This window comes from Anthonomus grandis, chromosome 9 (assembly GCF_022605725.1).
Source record: "Anthonomus grandis grandis chromosome 9, icAntGran1.3, whole genome shotgun sequence".
In the NCBI taxonomy this organism is placed as follows: domain Eukaryota; kingdom Metazoa; phylum Arthropoda; class Insecta; order Coleoptera; family Curculionidae; genus Anthonomus; species Anthonomus grandis.
Window position 1 is genome coordinate 11,723,321 of NC_065554.1, and position 14,517 is coordinate 11,737,837.

The 14,517-nt window shown below is 32.8% G+C and overlaps 1 protein-coding gene across 1 annotated transcript in view; it reads left to right on the plus strand.

Moving 5' to 3' along the window:
* The window catches only part of LOC126740150 (sperm-associated antigen 6-like), a 132,992-nt gene that overhangs the window by 2,340 nt on the left and 116,135 nt on the right, over positions 1–14,517 (plus strand). The window contains exons 7-8 of the mRNA XM_050446080.1: positions 26–206; positions 2,875–3,043. Of these exons, the coding sequence (XP_050302037.1) occupies positions 26–206; positions 2,875–3,043 (350 nt within the window). The remainder of the gene's footprint in view (positions 1–25; positions 207–2,874; positions 3,044–14,517) is intronic.

The window sequence follows — 14,517 nt, forward strand, 5'->3', positions numbered from 1 at the left end:
AAAAGAGCTGACACTGCGTATGCAGGCCAGTCTTCTCAGCTAGCAATGACAGTTCTTGGCTGCAGGACAATTCAGGTACTAGCCCGGATTTTAAGTGAATCAAGTAACGATGATCTTCTAACAGTGACTGTTTGGACTATTGGACGAATTGGGAGACATAGTCCAGAACATTCGTCAGCTGTTGCTAGCGCTAACATATTTCCCAGGTAATCATTTACAAATTAATTTTTGTATAACATGTTGAACTATTACAATTAACATTTTAAGATCACAGAAGATCAAAGTACGTGTTATAGTTAGTGTAATAGTGTATAACGGGTTAATGGTTTTTGTTTAGAGACCATATTAGAGAAAATACATCCAGTTTTAGTTACTGGATTTGTTGGATAATTTACAGGATTGTTAGAAAACTGTACAACTTAAATACAACTAATGAATTTTATGGTCGCTTAGATCCCAAATCTTATACTAGTAGACTGCATTTTGTAGGACCATTTTGAATCAGCCATATGAATAGATTCGACAATTTGAAAACAAATGTTAGGATCTCGAGTGAGATATTATGAAGAAGTTTTAGTTCTGGATATATTTTTGTTAAGAAAGTTATTAAATACTCATTGAGCTGTAGTTTCTCTAAAGTTGAGAAATGACGTTTGGAATAAGACTAAGAGAATTTAAATATTGCAACGGTATTGACAACACCGCGAGCATCGATCTAAAGCTGGACCAAAGAAGGAGGCTGAGATATTTGATCCATAGATATGAAGATGTTGTTGATACTAAGAAGAAAGCAAGCTTAAAGAAATGTCTTCTGTTTCAAAGATCCGTGCAGTATCTGAGGCACGTCGTTTCTAGTCAAGGAGTTGCGGTTAACAAGGTAAAGGTCCATACTGGTAAAGATTGTCCAGTTCCCAAACAAGTATGACCTATGGAACTCCTTGGGATTATGCACTTACTACAACGTACATTCATCGTACGATCATCTAAAAGAGGCTCTGATAAGCACACCAATCCTGAGCTATCAGCTACCTAAAGGAAAATTTTCACTGGACACTGACAGGACTGGACCAGGCATCTTTAAAAATCCAGAGGGCAAGTGGCAGGATGGATAGAACGGCTGCAGGAATTTGACTTTGACATCGAATACATGTTCTTACTGGCTTATCGATTGGCCATCCATGAAAGCACATTTTAAGCAATTTCGTCTCCCATGAGATCTGAAATTTGGTTGCCCGCCAGCAACCGATGTTGCCGGGGAGGACTACGTCAGCGAGCTGACTAGAAGAATGGATGTCATTCAAGAGCACATTTCTATTCAAGATGCCAGCTATCGGATGAAGGACGCATATGATGCAATCAATGCCAAAGATCAGTGGTACAACAACTGTGACTTGGTTTGGCTTTACGACTCTAAGAGACGAAAGGGTCTGTCACTAAAACTTCAAACATCCTGGGATCGGCATATAAAGTTCTGAAAGTCATCAACGATGTTCTTTACAGAATACAAAAGCTGCCGCGGGGTAAAGCTCGAGTCATTCACTTAAACCGATTGGCTCCTTATTATGGAAACCACGAAGACGCTGAGCTCCGGCAAATCGAACCAGATCCGGATCTGATATTCGATGAATTCGTGGCCCATCATTCTAATGGCGAAAAGAGTCAGTACGGCGGGAGGTGTAAAGTGCAGCAAAACCTATTTACTGCTCTAACTGAGTATGCTTTGACACATTATTAAGGATTTTCAAATGTCTAGAGAAATAGCTGAGGTTTTCCGTAGAAAGTCCGGAAAAAAATTCACGAGCTGTGTCGGTGTAACCCCAGAGTTGAGCAAGCACTCAATATAACTGATAGAAAGACTAATGAGGAAAGATTCTTCTACTTGGTTATCAAAGAGGCGTCACGTCAGAAACCAACCTATAAATGTTTGGGACGATGTGAGCTCTCTAAAAGACGAGTTACTTGCCGAGGATGTGAGACGCCTAGCCCTCGCAATATGTTAAAGGTGGGTTTCAGTTTTACAGGCGTCTAAGCGCTAGTGTGCTATTATGATAGCAATGTTGTTCTCTGCAGAAAAGCGTGGATTATTATTCTTACGAGAGATCCTATTGCAAGAGGGGAACCTTACGCCGATATCGAGATCTGCCAACCATCTTTGAGATTATTTTGTGATGCTCAGCTGAAATGAGCTTAATGAGGGGGCAGTGTAATGATATTGACAACGCCGTGAATATATCAGATGTTCTCTCTCATTCCGGAATCATCGCGATGACATGGCGCAGGCCGGCACACCGCATGACATCTCTGGAGGCACGTGGAAGTTAAGCGAATCTTCTGAAGCAATGGTCTGGCTGGTATGTAAGGAGCTGTCGTTTCTAGGGGGCCAGTTCGAATTGGAATATTGACGAGACTTTTAAATTTACATAAATAGTAGTGAATAAATACAGTATAAATAAATATTTCTAGTAGTCTTAAGTGATCGTGTTTAAGTTTGTACCTCTAAAATCAATTTCTTGACTATTTTTGTGCATCGAGCGTTTAAATTCACACCTTAACGAACGGTAAAAACGCTACAATTTTACCACAACATCTCTTGTTTTATTTCAATAAATTGACTGAGGGCTTGGGAGGTAAAGCTGTCCACCATAGTGATACTCTTTGATGCTATAGCGCGTTTTTTTCCTATGTATGCAAATATCTATTTATAGTGAATTTTTCGATTCAGAAATCTCATATCACCCAACTAATTATGTGTTAAACTGGGTATAAACGAGATTCAAAATAAATTAAATATAAAAGATAAAATTTAAGAACAGTTATAAGGAAAGTTTACTAATTTAAAAACGAAAATACTTTTAAAGGTCGTATCCATTTTAGGTTGGTTCAGTTATACGAAAGTCCAGATTCATCGCTAGATCTAAAAAACAAAATCCATGCCACATTGAAAGAGTGTCTGCAGAACTGTCTAGTTATATCTGCCTTAGAGCCGTTACTAGCAACAGCCCCTCCAGATATACTGAAATATGTACTTGGTCAGTACAGTAAGGTAAGTCCCAAATATTCATATTTCCGCGGAGCAAGGTCCAGAAAAATAAAAAACATCAGGTACGGGCCAAAAAACTTATACCAGGATATACAGAATTACTTAGTTTTTTTTTAAATTTTGTAATACAGTACTTTTTTAAATAACATTTTATACTAGATATTCTGATTTTATTTTCAATGTTCTAACCGACTGGGCCAAAAATTAAAAATATCTCTGAAATCTTAAAGGTCACTATCTGTGTTGCACGGTTTGACTTTGCACGCCACTTGTATTTACAGCAGTGTGTCTATAAAAAATCATTCCCTAATGAAACAATATATGTATTTAATAAAATTCCCGAATATTTACATAGAATTTTTATAGATGTTTTCAAAAATCTGTACATTCCAGGAACATTTGATTAGTCAATTGTCGTATATTAATCTACCACCGTTGTTGGTTCGATGTTAAAATTTGGTACTTATACATGTATCAAATACATCCACGCCTTCTTTCTGTGAATCTGTTATTAATATCAAGCTAGTATCTAAAAAATAAGTATTTCAGGAAATTTTTGAGAAAGCGTTAATTTCTTAATATGGTTTGTTTTAAAATTAATTAAATAAATATTCATTTGCCCTTAAAATTAGGAACTTGGGTATTCCCCAACCTAATCGATCCTAAGTACTATTATAACAGTTTTTATTACCAAGTTTATATGGTCATATCAGGAATTTATTAGGAAGTGATGTGCATTCGTGATCAAACAATTGCTAACTCTAAAAATATTTCAGGTTTAAGAAATTTCTTGTTTAAAACTAGTGGATAAAAATTACTTGCTTTAGAAGTCCTAAATCCATAACCACTTAAAATCATGTTTTTACTCTTGAGATATATTTTCGAGAAATAAAAAAAAAACAAAAAAATTCAACATGCCATTCAAAACTTCAAATTTGGTAGCCCTTAGCCATCAAACTTGCCTTAAACTTAAATTTTTCAACTTATAATACATTATTGAAAAAATGCCCTTTCTCCTTCTTTCTTTGCACAAATATATTTAGAAATATTCTAGCTTTTTCGTGAAAATATGACTTTTATGTCCCAACCATCCATATAATTTTTAAGTTTAATGCGGTTCTACACTTTTTAATAACAGGATCTAGTGTAATGTGTTGCCTTTTCCATTCAAATGAGTTTATTTTGACGACTGACACAGTGACGTCAAAATAAACTCAACTTCTTTGAATTTGTAATAAAAATGTACGCAGAAAACTAAAACATTGAGCGAATGTGAATAAAGTACTAAAATATTGGCAGAACTTTGGTGGTATGTTCCTTGAACAATGTATATATACATATATCAGGGTTCGTAAGCCAATTCGCAATACTGAGTTTTTTATTACCTTATTTGAGATATGAGGCTAATAATATATTGGGTAGGTAAACTTATTTTGAAGAGCAGAGTCTCATATTTTTAAAATTGTGTGCGTTAACATCAGATTGCTAAATAAAGTCGCGAGAAAAGTAAAATTATGCTTGTGAGTTACGTTGCGAAATAAACTACAAATACCCAAATATGGTATGGTATACACACAAAAAAATCCTATTCTATATTTAAAACTAAAGCCACTCTTGAAAAAATCATCTTTAACTAACTGTAATTATGTTTAAATCTAATGTAACAACATTGAGATAAGAATACCTTAATCTTATTTTCAAATGTATGCTTGTCTTAAAATTTAAAGTAAATCTTATTTTCAATCAAAATAAATTTGTAAGGGCTCAAGAACAAGCTATATTTAACAATAGGGAAAATATTGCCGTTAAATCAACTGTAAGTTCCTGTTATTATAATTACATATAATGTTCTCACAAATATATTTTCAGTGCCTTCACACTAATATTTATTTTTCTTAAATCAAGAATTAAATTTTTTCAAGCGGGAATAATTTACCTTTCTTGAAATGCACAACAGATTAATTAAATTATATCTTCATTCTCTGCAAAATGCCAAATTATATACCCGATATTTGCTATACTTGGATCCAGTTAAAGATACCACGGAAACGTGGTAACACTTGCTTCGAACTTCGACCAATAGCAGAAGCGAGTAAATAAATTTCATTTAGGTTCGATTCGATAGCTTCTCATTTTCCTTTTCAAATTGTTTGTTTAATGATTTGCCTTAAACGTAGTTTGTGATTTGTGATTTCCACGAGTTTTATTTGATCCCGTCAATGCAATTGATCCTTCAAGGTATGTGATAAAAATTAACCCAGTTTTGATTTCTCCATTTACATTATTCTGGTTCTCTGTTCAAAGTGCTTAGTGTATGGGTCACCGGTGTCGGGTACACGTTGCATGGCTGCGATTGCTATCAATCAAAATGGAGGATATTTTAATTGTGTTTCATATATATTAGTCCATTATTTAATAGCAAGTCTATAGATACTATTTTTTTGATAAAATCAGTTTGTTGGAAAAATACCGGGTGTTCTGAAATTTTAAACTGTTTTAATGCAAATTCATTCTCAAAACCCTAGAATAGAATAAATTTTTTTTTGTTATGAATTATTCAGTCGACATATATAGTATACCTACTGTATAAAAAAGAATAAATATTTTTTTAATGTTAATATGAGTTTTTGTTACATAGACTTACGTTGTTATATGCTTTTATTCCATAATGAAATAAGAAGCTTGACCTACATGTTATTTTATTAATGTAAGGATGGAGACCAAATTATGGGGTAAAATTAAATTATAATTAACCAAATTACCTGAATTATAAATTACAGCTAACGTTATCATTTGTATTAATGACTTGTTGACAAAAAAACTTAAATAAAAGGCATAATATTTGAGCTTTTTTTACGTAACCTAATTCATTAATGAATCTATTGAAAAACTGTTGAAAATTAGATAGTGCAGGGCAAAAGTACCTTTTGTTTTTGGGTAGTATTTAATCGAACATCAGTTTTTATACTTTTTAGCACGTTTAAAAACTGGTTGGAGCAACAAAAATACTTATTGTGCATCTAATCTTTAGCATCTAATAAAGTTAATATTGTCAACTGTTTTATACTAATCTGAATAGCTATTTAAATAATAAAGCTTCTAAAAACTGTTCGAACTTATACTATCACTGTTCATACTTTATAATATGACAAAAGCTAGTGAGCATAAAATAAAACAAAAATAGGCATCACAAATATAGTTTATTGTCTTCTATTTATAAAACAAAAAGAACAAAAAATGCCATTTTTAAAACAGTATTTGAACCACAAAACAAAAAAGAGTGAACATTAAATAAATTATTAATAAGACTTCAATAAATTAAAAACATCACTGAATTACCAAAGCAGGTGTGGATTTTGATGGACGTCCACGCTTTCTTTTTTGTCCAATATGGATATTTTTTGCCTCTACAGGCGGAACTGTATATTTTAATCTAATTGCTAGGCCCAGAAGATGTTTGCACATATACATCTTAAAAAACTGTAGACAATTGCAGCTACCATTCATCCAATCATCTTTTTCTTTGGGAATTGTTATATTTTTTTCCACTCTCCAAGTGGAAAAAAAATTCTTTGAATTCATCAAAAGTTTCCCAAGGTTTTTCAGCCTGAACATCCAATACTTGACCTCCTAGTACTATATAGACATTGTTCTTCTTGTCAGCATCTAACACCTTTATTTTTTTGTCTAATTTTGCCCGTTGATATGCTTTTGTCCAATCAGGAAGTTTAATAAGCGGAGTAATTGAAAAGGACTTCTCTGTAGTTCTGCAGGACCATTCGTTAACCATCTCCGATGCGATAACCGGAATACGAGACAAAAGAAATCTTTCGCGTAATGTATTGCTATCTTTTATGGTTCTATTAAACGAATCCAGTGCGTTGGGTTTTCCATTTCCTCATAAAAAGCTGTGTAAAATGTTCAAGAGAAGTAACGGACTGTAAAGCATCAATATCTTGCAATCTATTGTTTCGGGCGTTTTTGTCTGAGCAAGTTTGTTCAAGCCTTATTTGCATTTTTGTTTTTGCATGTGCCCAACACATTCTCACAATGGGTTCAGGACCAAAGACTTCTGTAAAAGCATTTTGGATGCTCTTTGCGGCATCACAAACTAATACCGACGGTTGTAGAGATGTTCCGTAATCAGAACGAATTCCAATCGACTCGTGGTTATGGGCAGCCTCTACACGATAGAGCAAAACAGCATTTGATGTAGCTTCAAACAGTAAATAAATTTGTGCCGCACACTGAGGGCCACGACGTTTTACTTTGTTACAGCGATAAAACCTTATCTTTCCTTCTTCAGTCATATGTGTTATTAAAATAAAACAAGTATTTTCTGCACGAACAACTTCCTCCGCTTCTTTAACACATGCAAATTTTCTTACAAAGAGCCACTGCTTACTCTCGCCACGCTTTTTTTTTTGTTTCTAATTCTTCAATCTCCGAATCACTGTCCGAACGATATGAACGAATTTTATATTTTATTCTCCATTTGAATATTATCATCAGAACTATTCCCGGGTAAAACAGTATCGAGTTCCATGATTATTTAATGTTTAAAACGAATAAAAATAAAAGTAAAAATAAAAACCCTAGCGTTTTGTGTGAAGATGCGTATTTTAAATCAAAAATTATAGTTCCATTCGACTTAAGAATAACACATTATTAATGAAGTATAAGCTATACTTGTTTCAAGTGTAGTTACTTCTAACTAACAATGCAATTAAAAAAATGTATCAAAATATTGCTATTTTTAAATAAAGCTTTTATCCTATTGTAATAATATTTGCAAACGTGTTCTGCCGATTATTGCTATACTAAGACAAAGATTATTAATATTTAAATAAAATTTAATTTTTGCATTGGATTAACACCAATACATTTTCTGGAATAAAATTAGTTATTATTGCGTATATATGAATCTAAGTTTATCTTCAGTCAAGATTATTAGTCTTAGTTATAGTGGGTTTTTTTTTCCGTGTATAGTCAAGGTCGCTTGGTACCCTTTGCCCTTCTACACGTCGATCAGTATTCATCTTTCGTGTATACCCTTGTTCTATGATCCAAAAAATCCAATCGCCCCTGTGATCGATAGAACATTCTGAAAACTGAGTTTTCTTTGAAATCTCTGCTTAAAATTTAAATTCTCTGGTTCAATAAACCCGTTTTCAATCTTTGACAAATCAGTAACTGATACTCGCAGAGTATGTCGCAGACTAGTTTTCCCCATTTTCTTGTGACCTTCATGTACATTCTTGTAAGGAAGTCAACGACTTTTTATGTTAATCTCATTTTTCTATAGATTAAGAACCTTTTTTTGTATATTCCGTTGCTTTCTTGGTAGGGGAGACCGGGGACAATTGAAACAGGGGACGGTTGAAACAGTCGCCATTTTTTTTAGACGCGAAGGTAAAAACTCGTGTACGCAGCCTCACAACGTTTGACTAATTCTACATTTCTGCTCGACAGTGTGAAACTAGCAGTTGAGCAAAGTGGGTGTGTTTGCACTCGGCTCTCTTAATTTATGTCAACAAAGTAATTTTTACGTTTCATCTAAAAAGTGTGGAAACGAGAAATTTAAGTGTAATTACACCACTTTTTTGTTTTTAATAAATTTTTTTATATTTTTGCTTAGATTTAGTAGCCTAAACTTGTTAGTTTTAATTAAAGAGTTTAAAGAAAAATAATATTTTGCCAAAAAAAAAACTGAAGGGGACAATTGAAACAAGATGTAAATAATTTTACGGGGACGGTTGAAACATAATTTATAGAAGGCTTTTGGTATTATTTTTGTATAAACTGATTAAGTGATTGTAACAAACTCATTGAGGGCTATTATTTTGTTATAGAATGCCACGTGAAAGGGTCAGGGAAACAAATAGAGGTACCAAATCCAACTTGGTTTACGAAAATGCGTATAGGGAGGTTATTGAAAATGGAGCATCCGTAAGGTCTGCGATAGATTTGTTTGAACTGAATTATGTTACATTAGGCAGATTTATTAAGAAAAAGAAAAAAATTATTGAACAAGGGTCCACTGAAACTATAACAATGGGATATAGGTGCGTACGACGAGTATTTAACGTTGAGCAGGAAAAACCCATTGTTAAATACATAATAAAGGCATCTCAAATATTTTACGGTCTATCGCCAAAAGAAATACGTAAACTGGCCTACCAAATAGCCGTAAAATATTCATTGAATATGCCGAATACATGGACTAAAAACTCATTGGCAGGAGAAGATTGGTTTTCCGGGTTTATGAGACGTAATCCTGAACTATCAATCTGTTGTCCCCAGGCTACAAGCCTTTCAAAAGCGACCAGTTTTAACCCAGCAAATGTAAAACTTTGCTTTGACAATCTTGCAACGTTAATAGACAGATATAAATTCCAAGCGAAGGACATTTATAATATAGACAAAACCGGTGTTACGACGGTACAAAAACCTGCTAAAATCGTAGCAGAAAAGGGACGCAAACAGGCAGGGGCACTTACATTAGGAGAACGTGGCACTTTGGTTACAGTGAAATAGCATCCCTCCAATCTTTATCTTTCCAAGATTAAGACATCAGGATCATTTCGTTCGTGACGGTCCACCTAGGTGCATTGGAGCAGGAAATGCTAGTGGATGGATGCAAGAAGATGAATTCTTGCTATACTTAAGACACTTTCAAAAACATACCAACAGTTAAAATTGAAAATAAAGTTTTGTTTTTAATAGATAACCATCAATCTCATGTAAGCATACCATGCTTGGACTTTTGCAAAGAAAACGGCATTGTTGTCCTCTCATTTCCCCCACACTGTTCACATAAACTACAACCTTTGGATCGATCGATTTATGGTCCATTTAAAAAAGCTGTAAATTCAACTTGCGATTCTTGGATGAGAAACAACCCAGGCAAAACGATGACAATTTATGACATCCCCAGCATCGTTAAACAGAGTCTCTCTATGGTTTTAACACAATCTAATATTGTTGCTGGATTCCAGTGCACTGGTATATGGCCGTTTAATCGAGATATTTTTACGGCTTTAGATTTTGCTCCACCATATGTAACTGACAGACCTGATCCGGAAAATTTGCAGTTAAATATCCCCCAAGAAGTCCAGGCAGTAGGTTCAAGAGAGAATAAAGATTTAAGCAGCACTGATTCTTTCCCAAAATTAGTAAATTCTAACTCTACGTAAGACTCTTACTCTAAGAGCGTCAACGAGCGATACTGTTTCGTTAGAGCCACCAAGCACCCCGCCTCCAATTGCATCTACAAGTGTCCAGTCAGCCTCTAACCTCTCTTTGGATGTGTTTTCACCTGAGGTAATAAGGCCGTTACCAAAAGCTCTTCCTCGGAAAACTACAGGAAAACGCAACAGTAGAAAATCCACCATTTATACGGACACACCAGAAAAAGATGCTATTCAACAAGAATATGAAGCAAAAAAAAGAAGAAAGTGAAAAAAAAAATTGGTGATCCAAAAAATACATCAAAAACACCAGTGTCTAAAAAAACTCGTCAACAGAACAGTCAGGACGATAGCAGCAGTGACAATGAAGACTGTTTTTGTCTAGTATGTTTGGAATCGTATAGAAATAGCCGTTCAGGGGAAAAATGGGTGCAATGCATTGATTGCCACCAATGGTCACATGTAGAATGCACTCGTCAAGAAGATTTGTATATCTGTCATAACTGCATGTCAGAATAAATATTCTTCTTTGCTAATTTATCTTTATTTCAGCATTAGGATAATTTTTACGTTGTTTAAAACTTTTGAATAAAAAATTTATTTTTAAAAGTTTTATTTAAGTGTAAAAATTATATGTATCATTTTTTTTCTTCGTATTTCTAAATTAAATGTTATTTCAGTATTAAAATAAATATTTTGTTTATTCTTAATGGTGTTTCAAATGTCCCTGGTATGTGTTTAAACTGTCTCCGTCTCCGGGACAATTAAAACAATATACAAGGCTATATGTTTCCTTTAATATCTTACAGGCATTATATAATAAGTAAAATAACCTGATTTAAAATATACAAGGCATTAATAAATGTTCTTGTAAAAAATTTTTTAGCTATGATTTTCTCTGAGAGAAAAAAATAAATATTTGAAAATTGTTTCAATTGTCCCCAGTCACCCCTAGTTGTTTCTATACGGGAGTTCCAAGTTAGTTTCTGGTCAAGAATGATAACACTTGACCTCTTTTGGAAGCTCTACTTTTTAGGATTGGTGTTGTTCTCGTATACCTAGATCATTTACCTAACCTTGGACTTTAAAGCCTGTTTCAGTCAATCTTACCCCTAGGTTATAGACAACTAGGGACCAGAGTAGAGGTGATAGAGCTCTAATTTTAGGACGTCCTTTTGTAACCCTGACTGAGGCGTTTATCTTGCTTGTCTTGGTAGATTAACACTCAATTCCTCTAAATTTATCAATCAGTATACTTTCAATCAATGAAATCAATATTTCAATAATTAAATAAAATCTTTGACAAAATAAAACTAAATGTTTTTTTCTAGTAAAGTTATATTTAAAATAAAAAAAATGTGAAAATAGAGTTATAAAAGTAATGTTTCATTATAATGATTAGGCGTTATAGCTATCCACAATAATGGTTTTATTTTTTTATGCGAATTTTTGCGATGCAACCGTGCATCAGGTGAAAAATTACCTAGAGACCAGATATGCGCTAAAAGAAATAAATAATTCAAAACTATTTTTTATTACAAGAAAAACCAGTGGCGTACCAAGGCCAATGGTGAATATAAAAATTTAAATCCTGTATAGGAAAAACGCTATGGATGCTTAGAAACTGCGTACCAATTTTCAGAAAAATATCTAGAGGGGTATCAAATTTAGCAAAAAAAGGAAGTGTTTTTTCCTACAACTTTACCACCCTGTTCATAGGAACTTTTTTGCTTGATTTCGTCCAAGGAACAAACCCCTGTATTTTTTTCGCAATATTAAAAAACACCCTGTATAATTAGAGCAGAGTATCATGTTTTTCAAATTTATGTAGTTTAAATTGTAGTATTTAATTCAAATTTTCTTCAAAGATTATTCTAATTGCAATCTTATAAGAATTGATATGTAATTTGCTAAATTTCTAAATTTAATATCCTTAATAGAAAATTAATCGATCCGGAAAAGTTATTGATGAAACTATTATTTTGTCGCCTCTCTCTCGTGCTAATTTTCAGAGCACACATTGAGAACTTTTAATTAGGCAGAATCTAATTAGTAGGCAAAATATGGCAGGGTATAAACTGAAAACAAAAGCCTAATGCTGTTTTAGTCAATTGGACACCATCGACGCGAGATTTTAGCTTCGGTTTCAATTTGTAATAAATTATTAATATTTTTGGATACAAGGGGTGAATAATAGTAAGAATGATTTGTAAAATATATTGGCCAGGCAATTAAAGGATTAAAAACTGTTACCAAGTATCTAAAAAAAGGTATGCGTTGATCATCCAAGACATTCAATTAAATAGTAAATAAAATATACTGAAAATAGATTTTTCGAAATACTTTGTTTATCAGAAAGCATAATAAATAAAGGCGGTACTTTTTACATAATAAATAAAAGCAATACGTGATTCTGTTTATTGCCTTGAAGGCAATCAGAAAACCAAAGAAAAGAGAAAAAACATAAAGGGAACGATTTGTGCCATCAGCTTTAATATTTCCGGTTTTGAAATATGAATATACTACGTGTTTACACTTGATAAATATTTTTATTATTATTCTTAAATTTAACACTGACCAGTTAACTTTATAAAGAGTTGGTGAGATATCTTTTGATTTTTAACAAATCGTCTTAGCAATGCTTTCTATGTAATAATAAGTGAATCAAGAATATATTCAAATATAGGTTTTTAAATTCAAATACCATAATTAAGAATAAATATTGCCATCAGAGATTTATAGACAGACAATATATTTATTTTATTAATCCATCCCAGTACCGTAATTTTCATTACTTTATATTGCTCAGATAATACTAAATTATATTTTTTTATAAACTTATTAAGGCCAGTTTATTGTTTCCATTTCCAATACCTATCTTTTTTATTTCTTTCATGTAGTTGAAGTCAGTCATCTTTACGTCTTCTTTGACAGCCTAAGAAAATATGAACTGTCTGGAAAAATTTCCTTAGATATATGAAAAATTACAAAAAATGCTTTAATTAGCCAAAAAAAAATGCAAAAGAAATTGCCAGAGAAACTCAGTGTAAATTATTTTCGGCTGTGTAAAGAAAAATAAGTAACTCTTTTTTCCGAAAGAGTTGAAAGTGCTGTACATAAGATATGTCTGAAATATTCTAAGGATACACCCCTTTAAGGATAATCATCTTATTCTAAAATACCTTCTATAAATACTTAATAGTTATCACAGTAGTTGTAATTATTACCCTAACAATAATGTAAGATTAATAAGGATGTGCTTAAATCCAGGCTTAAGTTAACGTAATTTCTTTGCAAATGGATCAAGTTTATACTGATTATACAATCTTAGAGTTCTAGTACGGGGGGAATAAAGACCGCATAATTAGCATGATGGAAAGGAATGCGGAACAAGCAGGTCTGTGAGCTTTTAATTAATTTAAAATAAAACATAATATCAGAATGCATTCTCCTCAATTATAAGCTGTTAATATTTAATACCTCACTAAATAAATAGGTAATTCATACGATAGTTATTATAATGTAATATAAAACCATACCTCTATTTTTCAATAAAATACAATACAATATCTCTATTTTTTCAGGTTCCACTGTAGTGTATGGACAAGGTAAATTTTTGATAGTGATATGTGTTTTAAAGCTTAATGCAGATAACCCAGGGCTATTACGAAACACAATTCCTATAGGGTTGAGGATGCCAAGAATATCAACACTAAATCTTGGCATCATTAAAATATGCCTCAAAGGTTAATTTAGTATCAAATGACAGGTTTTCCAATAATACAGCGGCAAAAGCTAGATGTTAAGTATTTGAAACTAAAATACTAAAATGTTAAATCAACTAAAAAACACTGGCCCAATATATTGTAGCGTTTTCCCGTTTATTTGGTGTGAATTAAAACAATCGAAATGGTAAAATAATTTATTGACACTCTTCGCTATGAAAACACAATCACTCACGACTACTAGAGATATTTATTTTTGCTGTATTTATTTACAACTATTTAAATCTCGCGCCAATATTTCATTGAACTGACTACTCTCGGCAATGCGGCTCTTTATATATTCGGCGGAAGGCTGTTCTCGTTTACAACTTTCGCCAACTTTCTAGACATCGTGCCATGTGCCACTTGTCATTCCGAAATGACGGAAGATCAGCTGTACAAATGATCCCTGATGCAAGCCAGCAAATAGTTTTAATATCTTTAAAATATACTAAGTTATTTACATAAATATGTATAAATATAAATATACGTAAATATAAATATGTTGAATGCAATCTGTTTG